The 17,479-nt window shown below is 52.4% G+C and overlaps 1 protein-coding gene across 1 annotated transcript; it reads right to left on the bottom strand.

The window, feature by feature from the left end:
* Positions 1-308: 308 nt before the first annotated feature.
* KLHL36 (kelch like family member 36) lies at positions 309-15,282 on the bottom strand. Its single transcript, XM_024735529.1, has 4 exons — positions 15,161-15,282; positions 9,674-10,747; positions 7,727-7,884; positions 309-5,697 (listed from the first exon to the last, which is right to left on the bottom strand). Exons 1-4 carry the CDS (start codon positions 15,221-15,223, stop codon positions 5,142-5,144), a joined length of 1,851 nt encoding a protein of 616 aa, XP_024591297.1. The 5' UTR covers positions 15,224-15,282; the 3' UTR covers positions 309-5,141.
* Positions 15,283-17,479: the final 2,197 nt, after the last annotated feature.

The raw sequence follows: 17,479 nt of genomic DNA, 5'->3' as shown, positions 1-17,479 counted from the left end.
CCCATTCCTTGTCTGTTTTTCTTTTCCTATCAAATTACCCCAACTGACACAAATTGAAGCAAATAGTTTCAGTTCCGGTCACAGGACTTGGGGCTGCAATCAAGGATCTGAATGAAATTCCTGGTAAAATACAGTAATTAGAAGCACAGTGAGAGCAGAATCGAAACGTCCCAGCCTGCCGTGACACCGAAAGGCAGTCTGGTTAATCTCCAAATTATATTTGGGGTCAACATGCAAGGGGTCCTTTTTCATTTAGGCGGAGAAAATAGGACTTAAGATTATTACAATAACCACACAAGACTAAGGGATATAATTATAAAATAAGCCAGACCCTAGCAGGCAAACCATGTTTAATGTGTTCTGAGAATCGAATATTCTTTACGGAATTAAAAACAGAGGGGGGAAAAATCAACGTGCAGAAAATTAATTAAAGAAGAGGTAAGACACAGAAAAGCTTTGGGTGTCATACAAATACAAAAGCAACAAATTAAAAAAAAGAGCACACACGTAATTACAGATTTCGGTAACAGTAGTAGCCAGAACATACCCAGTGAATTATCAATACTTAATCATCAAAGATCTTACTCATTTTGCAAGGGGGCTGGTAGTGATGATGGATTTCAGTTGGTCCAAAGGACTTTTCCTTCCATCGCAAGCAAACCTGTAAGGACGGCTCAAGTAACTCTGAAAAGTGGAGTTCCTTTTCTCAAAGAAAACTGACACGGGAGGGTTCTTCTCCTCCGCCCCCCTCTACCACCAAAATTTGTACATTCATTCAACTCTTTTAACTAAGGCAACCAAAAGACAATTTCTTGAGACCCCCAAACACCCTGCGAAGCCACAAATTCTACCCATGTAAAAAGGGGAAAAAAAAAAAAAAGAAACGAACGAGCTCCAAAACTAAGGGCAGTCACTCTGCAAAGTGCAGGATGGTTCACTGTTAACAGCTTTTGTGGATTTCATGTTAAAATGTCTCTTTAAAAGGAGGCGTGGAGGGGAGTGAATCAAGACCCAGCCATGCCCTGGGTTGAGGAACGACCTGTACTGGACAGGTGATATATGGATCAGCCCTCAGGTATCTTTTCAACTCTGCACACTGCTGAGGTAGGACCTTTGGAAGAAATGCACAACATCTCAGGGCGTTAAGAGTGTCCTCATCATAAAGCACTGCCCTTCTGCTCAGTTGGGGGGCCCAAGACAGTCACACTCCCGGGCCACGTGTGCCCTTACACAATTCAAGAGTTTGTATCAGATCGCAGCCACGGAGGAGAGTCACAGCCACAGGAGGTGGGCGAGACCCTGGTGCTGAACCGGGGACGCCTGCTGTCTAGCGCAAGCTCGAGGGGCCGGGGGGAGGTGGAGAACCCCGGCAGGCAACTACAAAAGGTTATTAGCAAACGGTATCAAAAAGTATCAAAACATTTCAAAAAACTTTAAAAACTGCCAGGCTTGGCGGACACACAGGGCAGGCTCTCTAAGCACCTGGAGGGCTGCCCTACATTTCAGAGGTTTATCCTGGAGATGGGGACTCTGCCCCCTTTCCCTCTGAAGATGCTCAGAATCTCCAGAGAGACAGCAAGGATGTCCACGCCACATGGCTGGAACTGCCCCTCCAGGTTTGGGACCAGTGGTCTGAGATTCTAGCCAAAAGTTCCGAGAGCCAAAAGCTAAGTGGCTGGCAGAGCCACGTGCCACGGAGGACCAGGATAAGAGGCGGAGGCTGCTAAGTCTACAAGGGGGTTGGGGTGGCAGGGTGCCGTCCTTTCCCTTCCCCCACGGCTGCAAATCACCCAAAGGTCACTCCTGGCTTGGGGGCCAGGCACTTTGAGCCACAGGTGAACTCACCTGGACTCAGAGTGGGACCTGGGAGGGACTCCACTTCCCTTTGGCATTTGGGTTCCCATCCCAAATTGAACACCCTTTAGGGTTGGCTTCTGGGGTTCCTATCATTCAGGTCGACTTATTCAGGGTCAAGGGGAGGGGCATTCAGAATATAAATACACACATGAGGTTTTCTGCTCAGATCAAGATCTAGAAAGAGTCCTACCTGGTACTCTAGATTTCTGAAGCAGCAGGATTTTGAAAATGCGAACTGAGCCACACACACAAGCAAGGTGCTGAGATAATCTCTGTGTATTTTAAACAGCAGAAAGACCACTGTAAGGAACGAGGATTCTTCAGCTTTTCTACTCTGCTTAAGCAAACAGGGTTCCAACTTGGGTGAGGATCAAACTCAAAAGCTACCACTAATATGAAGTTAAAACTCTAGTTCTTTAAAAAAATCAGAACCTGAATAAAAGCCCACCAGGCTCATTCTGAAAGAGCAAAGTAAGATGATCCAAACATCGTCAAGGTTCTAGCAGAACAGCTCGGAGCGCTGAGTTTGACAGAATCATGGCGAAAGTTGCGGTTTCTGTCTCAACGTGGCGGCCAGGAGAACCCAAGCCTGCATCACCGTGGTTTGAAATCACACTGTCGTGATTTTGCAGTTCTAATGGCCACCTGCGTAAGTACATCCCCAAGCTCTGCCCGCCTGGGTTACAAACCATTTTCTTCCGATCTTAGCTGCACTGCACGGCACGGTGACGTCCATCTTAAAACCACAGACGGCAGAGACCTGCTACAGTCCCACCACTCTGCTCTCCCTCATCCAGGCAGGCGCAGCTCACGGGTCAGGACCCTGCGCTCCACGGACGCCAGTGAGCTCGAAAACCTTTCTTAGCGCAGTGGAGCCACTGCCAATAATCTGAAGTTCGTCTCCAAAAGGAAACTTCCTCGTCAACCCTACCTTTAAAGGAACACTCACCGTCTCAATCATGTTAGATTCCAAGGCGTGTAAATTACAAACATCCTTCACAGTGGTAAGGGAGACATCACAGAATAGTCGGTGCAGGACATGGTATGTTAACCCGCAAGGCACAAGAAAATCAGAATAGAGGCCAGCACTGCACCCTTATCCTGGGACACGTCCTGGAAGTCAAAAACACAACAGCTGGCTTAGGCTAAAAATTCGTGCCTGTCCGCTTCCCAAGGTCAAGGCCTTCCCCACTCCCCAAAACACGCATGGCCTTTCCGTGTGCTCAGCCCAACCTGCCCCTGGATTCTGACTGAACGACCACCTCTCTGCTCATGACCTGGGCTGAGGTGGGGAGAACAGACCACAGGTTCTGTGCCTTCTAAAGGGTCTTCAAACGATGAAACCTTTCCTGGAACAGGAAGGGGGTAAGCTTATCCCAAAATTGGCAGTAGTTCTGCAAAACATGTTTCGAGGAGGGCTGGACTAGGTTTGAGGTAAAAGAAGGGTTTCGGGCTCAATGAAGTTTGGAAATGCTGGGTTGATGGAGGGTTAGCAGTTAATGCAGGACTCCTCAGAGCCTTTAATACACCTAAATGTTGTTTTAAAGAGCTCCAGGAAGATGGACAGTTTTTTGGTTTGACTGTTTGTATGCCTTGCAGAACCTCTCAGGAGTCTGGAAGCCTTTAGCGACTTCCATAGGCAGGGAACCAGCTAAATATGCAGACAGGTCGCCCGTCTCACAAGAGGGGGCAATCGTTTGGGTACCGAAGCTTTCAACTCGCAAGTGGCTCTCAGCTCTCCCGGTTACTAGAGAAAGAGGCCGATCAAAATCACAGTAAACCTCTGAGAGAAAGGAAAGGAAGTGTAGTAAAGAGACAAAAAAGGGAAGAAGAAGTGAACTGAGATCCTCATTCTCGTAGCAGTGTTAACGATGCATCTGGAAGTGTTCTCGTCTCTGCAGTCAGATCTGCGCCTCAGTGTAGACCACTAAGGCCTCCCGTGGCTCGTGATTAAAACCCACCCCATGCCCATCGTCCTGGTGTGACACAGCGGCTTGGGCACGAGTCTCAAACTCTCCTTAAACGGCACACGCTACTGTCGCGAGTTCCGGTAACTGCAGGAACCGGGCCGGGCCGGGCCGGTCACGCATCTCACGAGGAGGTGCGGAATCCACTTTCACAGCTTATATAGACTGAGAGAGCTGAACCCCTGGGAGGAGACCTGCCCATTGTTTCATCTGTCACTTAATGAAGGGGGAAACAGCTCATGACTTGTTAAAGAAGTTGGCGCCCAGCACACAACTACTCGGCAGCGGACGGCCGCGACCAGGATCTGGCGCCGGAGTCGAGGGAGATGCTCGGACAAACTTCCCTTGTTGGGGATCCACGGGCCCTCACTCACTCGTGTGGAGCTTCCCGTGGCTTCTCAGAGCTGGAGTCACAGAAAACAATGGCACATTCTGCGGGCTCCCTTTCTCTTTCCTGAGTGATAAATGGAGATCTGTGGGGCTCAGTACATCGTAATGTGAGAAACAGCGGGTTCCAGAAAAAAGAAACAGTAAAAAGACGAGAGCACAAATCACAGAATAAGGCGCCCTTTTTTACCGTTCTTCCTTGATTACCGATCCCCTTTTAGAATTCGGGAAGACCACCAACCAGGAGAAACAGTATTATTTAGAAGCAGCAGTCATCTGAGCAAGAAATCCCAGTGGGGAGACCTCCCTGGTGCGAAGTCCCACCGCTCGCCTGACTGCCGGCGAGCTGGTGGCTCTCGGTCACGCAGGCACCCTCTATGGGTCTCTGTGCTCCACCTGGCATGTCGCCCTTGCCAATGATTTCCGAACATGGCCGACGCTCAGTAGTCTCAGGGACCGGCTAAAGGAGTTTCTAGGCTCCCCTACACCACTCCTGGTAGTTTCAGACTCGATAATTCTGAGGTGGGGCTCAGGAACTTGTTTTCTTCAAAGCTCAGCCAGGTTTGCGGAGGCGTGGACTAGGGAATCTGTAATGTCCCACCGCAGCCCTTCGTTTCGATAGGAAAATTTCTGCGTCACCCCTGCCCTGGTTGCTCTCTGGGGGCCCGTCGGGGGGGTCACCCATGGGGGTTCGCAACATGGGAAGCAGCCCTGCACAGACACAGGGGTCGCTCCTGCCTGGGCCCCGCTTTAATTATTCAGGCAAGATAATATGTCAAGTCATACAGAATATTTAATCGGTTACTGTGATATCATAGAAATACCAAGAATCATAAAAGTAAAAAAAGCTGCTAAGTCGTTGATAATGGTTCCGGGATTCTACCAAGGGGCTGCTGGTCTCCAGACGCGCCGTGGGCGGTGGCGGCGGCGTCACTGGCCGCGGTCCTGCGGCCTCTTGCCCTTGCCCTTCTTCTTCTTGTCCTCCAGCCGTGGCTTCAGGGCGCACACGCAGGCAGACACGCCGGCGATGGCCTTGGGCAGGTCGGTGCCCTTGCTCCACTTGTCCTTCTCGCGGTCGTAGACCTGCACCGTCTTGGAGAAGGCCGTGTTCTCCCAGCTGTAGCCGCCCAGGATGTAGATGCGGCCCTCCCACACGGCCACCCCCGACTCGCTATTGGCGTGCAGCAGTGGTGCCACGCGGGTCCACTGGTTGCACTGCGGGCTGTAGGCCTCCACGCCCAGCACGTCGAAGCGCTCCATGGACTCGAGGCTGTCGTCGCTGCCGCCGATGGAGTAGATGCTGTCCCCCAGGCTGCACATGCTGTGCCAGCCACGCGCCGTGGTCATGGGCCGCCGTTCTTCCCACACGTCTGTCCGGTGGTCGTAGCACAGCAGGTTCTTGCGGTAGGGGCCGATCTGGTAGTCGTGGCCCCCTGAGATGTACACGAAGTCTTTGTAGATGGTGCCCGCGTGGCCGTACGTGAACCTGTGGAGAGACAGATGGATGGACGGACCGGCAGAGACAGAGCGGGAGCTCAGTGCTGCGCAGGCTGGGCCTCTGTGAGCCGGGGACCCGGTCTTCTCCTCGGCAAAGTGGGGACAAGCTGCCCTCTGAGGGGGTGGTGAGGATGGGAGGGGGTGACAGATGGAGCAGGGCAGGTGACACACGGGCAGCTCTGTCCTCTCTCTGCCCATCTGAGAAGTAGGCATCATCACAAGACCGCATCTGTCTCATTAGGGCTAGAAACGCTACGCCACTGAGGCACACGTGTGACCCTGGTCCCATCACACATCAAGCAGGGCCTGCAGCAAAGTGCAGCTCCAGTTACACGACAGTCTGGAAAAGTCAGCCCTAAAGGGACAGTAAATATCTGTGGCTACCAGCGGTTCAGGGGAAGCAGGGAGGGATGAAAAGATGGAGCTCGAGGGATTCTTCGGGCACTGGGACTATTCTGTACGACACTGTAATCATGGATACACAACATCATACACGTGTCAAAACCCGCAGAATGCACAACCCAGAGAGGGAGCCTAATGTAAAACCAGAGAGCTTAGCTAATGTACCGACTTTGGTGCATTAGCTGGAAATAATGTACCAGTTACTGCAACGGGGGAAGCTGGGTGCGCCTGGCAACCTCTGTACTTTCTGCTCAATTTTCTCTACATCTAAAATCGCTATAAAAAATGAGATCTATATAAAGACAAAGAAGAAATTACCAACAGCAAAAAAAAAGTGCACACAAAGGTGGAACTAAAAGGGAATGGCGTCACGACACTCAGGACGGTGATTCCTTAGCTGGAGGCGGGAAGCAAGCGGATGGGAGAAGAGCACACGGGGCAAATGGGTCCCAGGCAGGTGGGCTACCGTGCAATGTCTTCGACTCTTGGGTTGGGCTGTGGGTTCGTGGAGTCAGTCAATGAATGAAAAAAGGTATGAGTAAACAAACGGAACAAATGTGGGGCATGCATGCCCTAATGACGGCAGCATCATGGATTATGTTTATTCCAACTCTGGACATCGATGGTCCACTTAGAAAAAATAACGATAGGGTTGTCGTCGCAATTAAGGTACACAAACCACCCCGGCTGGCCTAGAGAAAGTGACAGTGGCAGATACTCTTATGTAATTAAGTCTCACTTCTCCATCTGTAAAGTGGGATGGTACACAAGACCTGAACCTGGGAGAACACAGGTCTTGGTTTGCCTAGGACAGGGTCAGGATTTATACGGTTGAGCTCTCCGTTCACGGTCATTCGGGTTTGGGTAATCAATGACATGGGTTATTACCCACCCCACTGGATCACTGTGGATATCAAGGGACTCATCACATCAACCACATGGCCAGGCTGGCACGTGGTGATCAACAGCTACTATCATGATCGTCCAATCGTCTTATCCACAGGTGTCCAGGTGTTACTTCATCGGCTTCTTGGAACCTTTACCTGAAGGTGGTAGTTACTGTGGGGTGGGGGGGAGGGGCGGGGACTGGAGGAGCCGTGCAGCTTCTACTACAGGGAGCTGCTCAAATAAATGGCAGGCACCTCTGCTAAGCCCGTGACAGTAGCAAATGCAGTGAGCGGATACCCTGACAGGGTGGTACTGACATCACATCCCCTTTAGAGATGAGGAAAAAGAGAGAGTGTGGGGTGAAGACACTTGCTGGAGTCAGATGGAGGATAGAGAACCCTCACCCTCTGTACTCCTCCTGCCCAAAGTCAGAGGGATTTGCAGTAAATCTCTCACTCTCTGAACTCAGCACTCATTTCCCCGAAACTCACGAAGTGAAGAGATTCAGAGACAGAGGGATGTTTGTCTCAGTGGCAGAGCTGACACTTGCACTCCGACGGCCCAGAACAGGCACCCTGACAACCATGCCCTCTGCTCCCCACGCTGTTTTTACAAGCCAGGAGATTCTTCCTGGAATTGGAAGGCCCAAGTATCCAGAAAGGGAGGTGGGCTCAACTGTAACCCCAAAGCCTCCACGTCTGTAGGGTCTGCCACAAAACCCCAATCACCTTGGCAAGCCGGCCACATAGGACCAGGAGTCGGTCTTGGGACTGTAGGTCTCTACCGACGAGAGAGCTCCATTCTCATTCCGGCCGCCGACGGCCACCAGCATGTCTTCGATGGAGGCCAAGTAGAAATCCACGCGGCGCTGGTTCATGGAGGCCACCTGCGGAGGCGAGACACCTGTACCTTCCCTTCCCCAAACTCGAGTCAGCGTCAACATCCAGCACCGCATCCCCAAACATGCTCCATGAAAGGCACAGCCCCGGAAGGTGAGGTGGTGGCCACATGAGCCTGGGGAAGGGAGCCAAACCTGAAGAAAGGGGGGCTCTGTAGGCGGGATTTCTCAGGGCCCCCAGGACCCTCGAGACCTTGTGAATCCCCAAGAGGGGGACGGAGAATTCACTTCCCCAAACCTGTCTGGCCACGTGGCTGACCTTGTGGACTGGAATTCTGCAGCACACAGGTCAGAACTGCTAATGTAGTGGTTTCCTGAAATAAAAGTTCATCTTTCCCCTCACCCCCCCCAACAATCAGGTATTTTAAAACTTAATGCTGGGGCTTCCCTGGTGGCGCAGTGGTTGAGAGTCCGCCTGCCGATGCAGGGGACGCGGGTTCGTGCCCTGGTCCGGGAAGACCCCACATGCCGCGGAGCGGCTGGGCCCATGAGCCATGGCCGCTGAGCCTGCACGTCCGGAGCCTGTGCTCCGCAACGGGAGAGGCCACAACGGGAGAGGCCACAGCAGTGAGAGGCCTGCGTACCGCAAAAAAAAAAAAAAACCAAAAAAAAAAAAACTTAATGCTGATTCTCATCCGTGTTGATGGGCAGAAAGTGGTGCTCCACAGAAAGTTAGCAATGGAAGACCCAAGTCTTTCTCTTTCTTTTCTAAATCATCCAAGCAGAACACATGAATGAACATGGTCCTGCAGGAGCCCATGTCAGGCTGCGACCGCGATGAAGGTTTGGAGGACGGGCTTCAAAGCTGCAAGCCTCCTTCTACTGCAAGTGCAAGACTTACACCTTGGTTTTAGAGTTTTGAGAATAAAATCAAAAGGTCACCCAAGTCCCTTCTGAGCCTTGAGCTCAGAAAAGCACCGAGTTAAGTAAGAAGACTGAGGTGTGAGTATAAAGATTGAGACAGACTTTCACGGGTGGCCATCTGGTTCTTGGGAGGAAAGGAGCACATGTGCCCATCAACGTGAGCTACAACCACTGACCCTGAAGGGTCAGCATCCCCCCACCCGTTTCCAAAGGGAGAAGCTGAAATTTGGAGCGGGCAAGGACCCGGTCTGAAACCCCCAGCTACCATCTAGCCAAGTTGGGGCACGAAGCTGGGTCTGACATCAAGACCCAGGCCTGTCCTGGAATCAGCTGGCACACCTGCCGAAGGGCCACGACTCCCAGCAGGTGTGAGCCTTCGTGGCCCCCTTGACCGGCTCCAAACCTGCCCCAAAGAGGAACTCAGCGGAGACTCTGAGACACGGGGAGGTTGTCAGAACCCTGGGTCAATCTTCCAGACCGGTGTCATCCAATATGGTAGCCACTAGCCTCGTGTGGCCATTTACACTCAGATGTAAATTAGTGATAATGAAATAAAATGGAAAACTCAGTTCTTCAGTCCCACGGGCCACGTTTCAAGCGCTCAACTGCCACACGCAGCTGGTGGCTGCCATATCGGACGGCGCAGATGAAGAACGGTTCTGTCGGTGAAGAAAGTTCTACTGCACAGCGATGCTCTGGACGCCGACCGTCCCTGCAGAAGGTGGCCGGTCAGCCCTCACCGCCCCCAACCGGGGCGGTGGTGGAATGACGTAGCTTGTCACTTTATCGTCACACCTCATTCAGAAGCAGGGTGGTGGTCAAGGCCCGAGAGAAGGGGGTAGGGGGCAGTCAAGGCTAAGGTTAAGGAGATCAAGTCCTCAAGAGTAAAGAAATAATCTGGCTTTAATCTCACCTTGATCCACTGTTTACAGCGGGGGTCATACCTATAAAGAAGATTGGATGCCGCATCCCCTCCGTTGTCCCGCGAGAAGCTGCCGCCAGCGATGAAGATGAACCCCCCCAGCACGGCGACGCAGTGGTGGCTCCGCCGGGCCGGCAGGGGCGTCTCCTTGACCCACTGCTCGCTCTGGGCGTCCAAGTAGCAGGTGTCGTCGCTGAGCTCCAGACACCGCTCGGAGACCTCGCCGCCCACAAACAGCAGGCACTCCTGGGTGGTGCGGAGGGCCGTGCGCTTGGTCTGCATGACCGGCTGGGCCGCCAGGCTGTTGTGGTAGCGCACGGCCTCCTCGATGAAGCCCTCGCAGTTGGCCTCGCGGGGCAGCAGTGAGCACACGGCCGGCTTGACGCGGTGCAGCAGGTCGTTCTTGGGGATGAGCGGGAAGTGGATGTTCTCCAGCACCTGGTAGGCGTGGGCCTCGCGCTCGGGCCGCTGCGTCAGCCACTGCAGGGCTGCCTGCAGCAGGTCGTGCTCGCACTCCCGCTGCACCTGGCTGCTGCCCAGGTAGGCGCACAGCTTCTGCACGGAGACGTTCTGCAGGAAGTCGGGAGTGAAGGACAGCGTGCCGAAGCGGCTGAGGATGAAGCCGTCAAGGAAGGCGTCCAGCCGCCTGAGGCTGTAGATGGAGGCCAGCTTCTGCAGGTACAGGTAATTGTCCTCACTCACCTCCTGCTCTAGGTACTCACAGCAGAAGTCCACCACCGTCCAGATCTGCAGCAGGTGGGCCGTCTCCAGGACGTAGTCGATGTTGCCACCATCCAGCACCAGCTCCCCGCCGTACAGGAAGTCCACCACGGCCTTGAGCCCGACGTAGGAGGCGCCGATCAGCTCCACCTCCTTCTGGAAGGCCTCGCGCATGCCGAGGGTGAACATGGAGTTGAAGTAGTCACTGCACACGGCCAGCAGGTTGCGGTGGGCTGGCACGCGCTGCTCGTCGGCCACCAGGACCACGTCGCAGAAGAGGCCACACAGGCGCTGCTCGTTCAGCCGCTGTAGCACAGTGCTTGAGTGGTCGGCCCAGCGGTACGCCTGCGGTGGCGGTGGAGAGCGCGCGTCAGGAGGGGAGGGGGCCGCCAACCCGCCCCCACACCGCAGAGGCCCAGCTAGCGCTACGCGACCAGCACTGACATTCAGTGGAATGAGAGAACAGGCACCAAGGTGTCAGAGCACCTCGCAGAAAGTCAGGGTGTTTCCCTGTACGTGTGCATGTGTGTTTGTATATTTCCTTTCTTCCCTTCTTTACAAATAAAAATTTTAACTCAATCTTTCTTTTTCCCTTTGTTTCGTTTTCCCTCTCTCCTCCTTCTTTGTGAACGGAATTCCCCGAAGTTTCCTTCCTTCCCTGTCTCTCTTTCCTTCTTAGTGTGTGTGGGTCACGGCACATAGGTTCGAAAACGCTTTCCTATCGGGAGGGTGAAGTTGCCTGGGGTGTGGCCTCTCAAGTCGGACAGAAGCTGGTGGAACCCCAGCTCCACGGCTCTGCAGCTGTGTGACCTGGGTGAGTCACGAGCAGCCTCTGAGCCTCGGCTCCTGGTCTCCCCCAGGTTTGGTGCGGGGGAGGGGTCATGAGCCAGAACATAGCACAGAGCTGGCCCGAGGACAGCGGGAGCAAAGTCAGCAGCTGTGACCGTCAGTTCCCACGGAGTCGCGGTGCCGACAGTTATGCTACAGAGACCAGTCCAGGGAGCTAGAGGGTCCCAGAGACTGCAATATATCCAGACTAACGTGCTCTTACTTTCAGGGGAATCTTACTTTCAGAAACACGGCTTCAACAGTCACTGCCAGAAAATGTATGTCAACTGCAGGAACGCTGTCTTTTCCCGGGAGCTGTATGTGCCGCAGACCGCACTGTGCGCTCGCCTGCACACTCTCATTTGAGCATCCCAGGAACCCTCCGACGGAACGTCAGTTGTAACCCCCTTATTCCAGATGAGGAAAAGTGAGCTTCAGAGAGACTAAGGAACTTGCCCAAAGTCCCACAGGGACTGAGGGGCAGGGCTGGGACTTGAACCTAGGTTTGATCCCAGAGCGCAAACCTTTAATCACCACGCTACACTGGAATTAATGAATCTATTAATATGAATAGTTAATAGGAATTAATTCAATAAATTCAGGTCGGTGGACATTGCTTGACTGTTATCTGCCTGCCCTGGGCTTTTGAAGATGCAAAGAAAAATGAGACCCAGACAACGGTTTCTATACCCCGGAAGAACTAACCAGGATATTTCACACTGCTTTATTTATTCCCTATAAAAACAAGAAGAAAATTCAACATATGGAAAAACAGACCATTCAGAAATACCAACTACGGAGCAGGGCGATTCAGGGACGATTGGGGAAAGGGGCGGGGTGGGCATTAAGCCCGAGGGGAAGTGGTGGTGGAAAGGAAGACAGGTGGGTGAGGGCTCAGCAGGTGTGAGCAGCTGGGTGACTGGTGCACAGGTCCTTCTGGGTTACTTCTCAACATGTGTCCTACGGCAGGGGGGTGGTTTTTTCTTCCCTTCCAAATCTGCTCCTTACCACCTCCGATGCATTAGTAATTGGGGCACTTTATTTCCCGGGCCAATTCCCACATCAATCGCTGTCTGTGCAACAGTCTCGGGCAATGTCCTCACATTCTGAGGGTACCAAACAGACGTTCCCTAAAGCTTCCTTCCCTTCCCAGTTTACAGAGCCAAGCTCTCCTACCTTACATTACAGGATGGTTTCCTGAAGGTCCATATACACAGGTATCCCCCTCTATCCTGGTTATTCAGAGAGAGCCAGGCTGGCCTGGTCTGGGCTTCAACACATATTGGCTTGGGGCCCCTCTTGGGTGCGGACTGAAGGCAATGAAAAAGGCACTACAGCGGCAAGCTACCGAGTAACAGTGAAGGCTAGTGTCCTAAAGAAGCAAGTGAGGGGCATCAGGTGGGCTGTCAGCCCACCCCAGGCTCCTGGTTGTTTCCAAGCTGGTGAGGGTGCTGGAATTACCCCGCTTAAAAAGGGGCACACATGCCCCCAGGCTACCGCGTGAAAAGGGAAACAGCCCTGGGGAGGGGCGGGGACTGGGGAGAGCCCCAGATGACAGCTACCAGGGGGGCCACCTGCTGCAGCGAGCCAGGGCAGGGGAGACGGCGGCCACTGTTTCTACAGCTGGGTCTCCAGGCTAAGTGGGCACGTTTAATTCTTTACCTGGGTCTTGACTACAGCCCATTTCTGGTTATTTAGTACAGCAGCAGAGACCAGAACTAAAAACAGACAAACATGACTTCCCAACATTAAACTGGCATCAGTAACTGAGTTGCAACATTTCATATAATTTAGAAACTCCGACCTGCAACATTCTCCAGTGGTATTAACCTGTTCATTCGTTTCTTACTTTAGCACCTTAATCAGGTGAAGAAACTCAGGATCTGACACTGGGCGGAAAGCACGTATGGGGTATCTTATATCAGAAAAGAACTCAGGGACTTCCCTGGCGGTCCAGTGGTTAGGACTCCGTGATTCTACTACAGGGGGCACGGGTTCGATCCCTGGTCAGGGAACTAAGATCCTGCAAGCTGCGTGGCATGGCCAAATAAATAAATAAACAAACTAAATAAATAAATAATTAAAAAATAAAAAAGAATTCAGCATCAAAGTGGATCAACACATTTTAGAGCAGATAAATGAACAGTGGCCGCCACACAATGGAAGACTCCACCGTTCCGAGAAGGGCACGATCTACCCGCACATGCAGCAACCAGGCCGAACCTCAGAGGCTGGGTGACAAGAGTAACGAGCCAGGCACCCCGGGGACCCACCCCGACTCCATTTATATAAGTTCAAGGGCAGGCAAAACTGCAGGGCTGGAAGCTGGGCGAGTGGCTGTCTTGATTGTAGGGGCTGGAAGGGTTTGATAATGTTCTTTATCTGGGTGTGTTCAATGTCTAGAAAATCAAGGGTACATTATGATTTGGGCACTTTTTAAATATAAAGAGATAGGAACATAAATACAATGAACCAAGGGACAGAGAAGCCTATTCCTAAAAGCTTCAATTCAGAGAGAGACAAGCTCAGAATCTGGCTTGGAGACACAAAGATTTCTAGTGCTGCCGAACTTAGAAAGCTACGCTGTCTCTGCAGCCAAGCTCCCAGACAAAGCCCCTTTGAGTCAGCAGCAAGACCCTTCTGGGGTTTCACAGTAGATAAAGCCGAGCTTTGGCAAGAGTCTTCTCAGTCAACTCAAATGGAAACACGAGAGCATTTCTCAGGAGGACCAACCTCCCCTGAAAATTACACCCCGTTTTTCTTTTTTACACACCTGTCGAACCTCGTTCCCCCTTCTTCTCCTCTTATCTATAGGCTGCTCCGAACTCCCTTTATCCAAAATGGTATTTCTTCATCTTTTTTTCAGTCTGCTTTTAAGATATTTTTTTCCTATATAGCTTGCCATGTCATTTTAACACATAATATATAGTCTATATATCTGTGCGTGTATTATATGTATAGCTTTATACTTTAAAAGAGCAAAATTCTTTCCAGACCCCCAAGAACCCATTTCATCTCCTTGTAAGCAATATCAGCCCCATGGAGAGTGCATGATCTACGGTAAACATGACATTTAATCTTCAAAAAAGGACACTTTAAAAAAATTCCCTGGCGGTCCAGCGGTTAGGACTCTGTACTTTCACTGCCGAGGGCCAGGGTTCAATGCGTGGTCGGGAGACTAAGATCCCACAAGCTGCAGTGCGGCCGAAAAAATAAATAAAAAATAAATAAAGAAAAGGGTGTTATTAATATTCATAAAGGGACGGGTGTGAATTGGGACTGTCTTACCAACTGGTCCCCCAAACCTTATCTACAGCAGCTGTGGGGAAAGGGGCCACTCCAAGTCACCTGAAGAGTTTGCTAAAGGTACAGATTTGCAGGTCCTGCTCTGAGATTTTAATTTAGCATGTCTGGGGTGGGGCCGGGCATATGCACTTCTCATGAGACACCTGCCCCCTCCCCGTCTCCCAGGGTAAGTCTGATGTAGTCGGTGTGCATCCCACCCTCATTGGCTCCTAGGGTCTCAGAAGGTCACGACCGGGGAAGACTCTGGGCCCTTAACATCCAGGTATACAAAGTGTTGCCCCCACTATAAGGCTGTGGACTGGCTTCTCCACGGACACAGCCTTGGATTTTTTGAGCCCCAAGTGGAAAGAGAAATCCCACGGCGTCCACCCTGTCCTGTAGATGCCAGGTGTGGGATAAACGAGTCAAGTTGTGTTTCTAACATCCCTCGCACCCCCCAACCCCTGCTCTCTCTGATTTTATGATTTTTCCACTCCTTGCCTGTGCCACCTCTAGTCATTGTTAAGGAGATTAACACCGACACCAAGGACAGAAAATCAGTCTCCGCAATAAGAATGAGCTCATCAGAAGAATCTCATGCTTCTTTGGCAATGTGCACAGGCGGTGAGCGACCCATTCACAGACCTTTGAAGATTCGCTGATCTTGGACGGCCGAGACACTCGCGTCTGCCGGCTTCCCTCCATCATAAACAAGATCGCAGCCCTGCGACAAGAACAGGACTTCTGAGCGTGTAGTAATAACTCGAGGTCATTCATGAATCGCAGGCTCTGCTGGCAGGTATCAGTGACAGCAAGAGCGAAACAGTCACATGGAGGAAAGAGGGAGAAAAAAACTGTACTACAAAGAACTCCCTTACTCCGAGAGCTGGAAAAATCAGAGGGTTAGAATCAGATAGAACATTTAATGAGTGTTCCCTTTTCACCTCATCACGTCTTTTAGCCCACCTCCTACAAGTACCTACCTTTGGATGCTTGAGCTGAATTAGGCCTTTTCGAGAGATCAAGATTATAGTGACAACAGTTATCATTTCAGAACCCAGACTATGACCCTGGAACCAAGCTGACATGTGCTATCTCATTAAACTCCCACAACTATCTCGCTGGGCTGATGTCACTTAACCCATTTTATCGATGAGGATATTGAGTTCAAGGTCACAAAGCTAGTGAATGGCTGGGAATCAAACCTGAGTCTGTCCGGCTTCAAAACTGGACAGACATGGGCCCTTCACTGGGATGCCTGGTTGAACGTGGCCTAATCTTTAAAAATCTCATACTTTTAAAATTTCATGAAGTTAAGGATATGATGCAGTGACGACTACCAAGGATAAAATACGTTCTAGACACAGGCACTGTCTTAAGTGCTTTCTGTGTCTGATTTAGTCCCCACAACAAGCCCACCAGGACAGCTCTATTATTACCCTCAGTTTATAAAGGAAGAAGCTGACGGCAGTGAGGGGAAGTAACTTGCCCAGCGTCACACACAGGAAGAAGCAGACCTAAGGAGGCTTTCCTGCTCTCAATCCCTGGGCTATTTCATTTGACCATTAAAAAAATGCCCACAGGCAGGAAACCTCTGCAGGGGGAGCCCATGCCCCGGCTGGAACATGCAGGATAAACTTGACCAGGCAACTTAACTTCTGTAGACTTCATGGTTGAATCTACTGACTGGGCTGGTGCATCAGGGGATGTTAAGGTTTCTTCCAGCTTTGAAAAGTCAAGCAACCCACTGACAGCACAGAGCCGGGCTTTGGGGGACCTTGGAGGATGGGGGGCACACAGAGGAAGGATTAAGCTAGCAATATGGGCACAAGTCGCATACTGGGACTGAGGGTTTAAGGAGGAATTCTTCCCTCTGCTAGCGGAGTTGAAAAGAGTCAATCTGTTACCTACTGAACACACAGCCTTTGCTAAAAAGGAACAAGGTGCCAAGGAGTCAGCTCTGTGTCAAGGTAATCAGGGACACCCAGAGGGGGCTCCAGCGCTCCCACGGAGGATGGGGGGACAAATCCAGGCACGGTCCACCCTGCCAGCTCCCTGGGGGGAAGGAAGGGACAACGAGATTTCTCTCGACAAACTAGCAACTTTGTGACAAAGACCAGCTGTCTCCACCCCTGTCCTTTCTGTCTGCTCCTAGGATGCTGGGGGGCTCAGAGACGGAAGAGAAGGACACCAGCATCCAACCTACTGCTCACCCCTGACTTCCTTGTTTCACCTTCACCCTCTGAGACAGGTGCCACCATCGTTTCTGACACCCAGGCTCAGGTGGCCGTGCGGCCCCGCCCAAGGTCACACAGCAGACAGTCTGCACCACCGCAGGCAGCCAGCCAGGGCTCAGGTCTGCCTTTAGTGCTAAGAGCTTTCTTTTCTAGGCCAAGATTTCTAAAGAGAGTATCCCCTTGTGGAGGCTCCCTTTTGTCTGCGGGAAAGTGGTCTGGGGCTCACTGCTACAGGAGCGTGGATATTAGCTGCCTCCTGTGCTTTCTGCAAGCAGGTGAGGGCTCAAGGCCACACGCAGGGACGGTGGCGATCCCCAGTGAGGCGTAAAAGGTCTTTTAGTAAACACGGGAACCGAGGCCGCGTCCGTACGGGAGGGTCCCCACGGAGCCTCCTCTCCCGGCTCCTTCCCCGGGTTTCGACCCTGAACGTGCCCGACCGCACCGCTCGGGGAAACAGCGTCGTGGAGGTGGACGCGGACGCGGACGACCGCCGGCACCCACCCATCCCGGGTCTCGCCCGCAGGGTCTCCGGGGACGCCTCTGTCGCTCGCTCGGACCCAGCACCCCCTGGCGGAACCGTCGGCACAACGGCCGCCCGGGCGGGCTCGAGCCGGCTGCGAGGAGGCGGAGCTGGGTTGCGCCCGGGGCTGGCGCCCGCGACGGGACGCGAGGACAGTCACTCACCTGGGCCGCGCGGGCCGGCCGCACAGGCCGCACCTGTCTCACC

The sequence above is a fragment of the Neophocaena asiaeorientalis genome, unplaced genomic scaffold, assembly GCF_003031525.2.
Source record: "Neophocaena asiaeorientalis asiaeorientalis breed wild unplaced genomic scaffold, Neophocaena_asiaeorientalis_V1.1 scaffold40, whole genome shotgun sequence".
NCBI classification, from domain to species: domain Eukaryota; kingdom Metazoa; phylum Chordata; class Mammalia; order Artiodactyla; family Phocoenidae; genus Neophocaena; species Neophocaena asiaeorientalis.
This window is presented reverse-complemented; position numbering and strand designations above follow the sequence as displayed.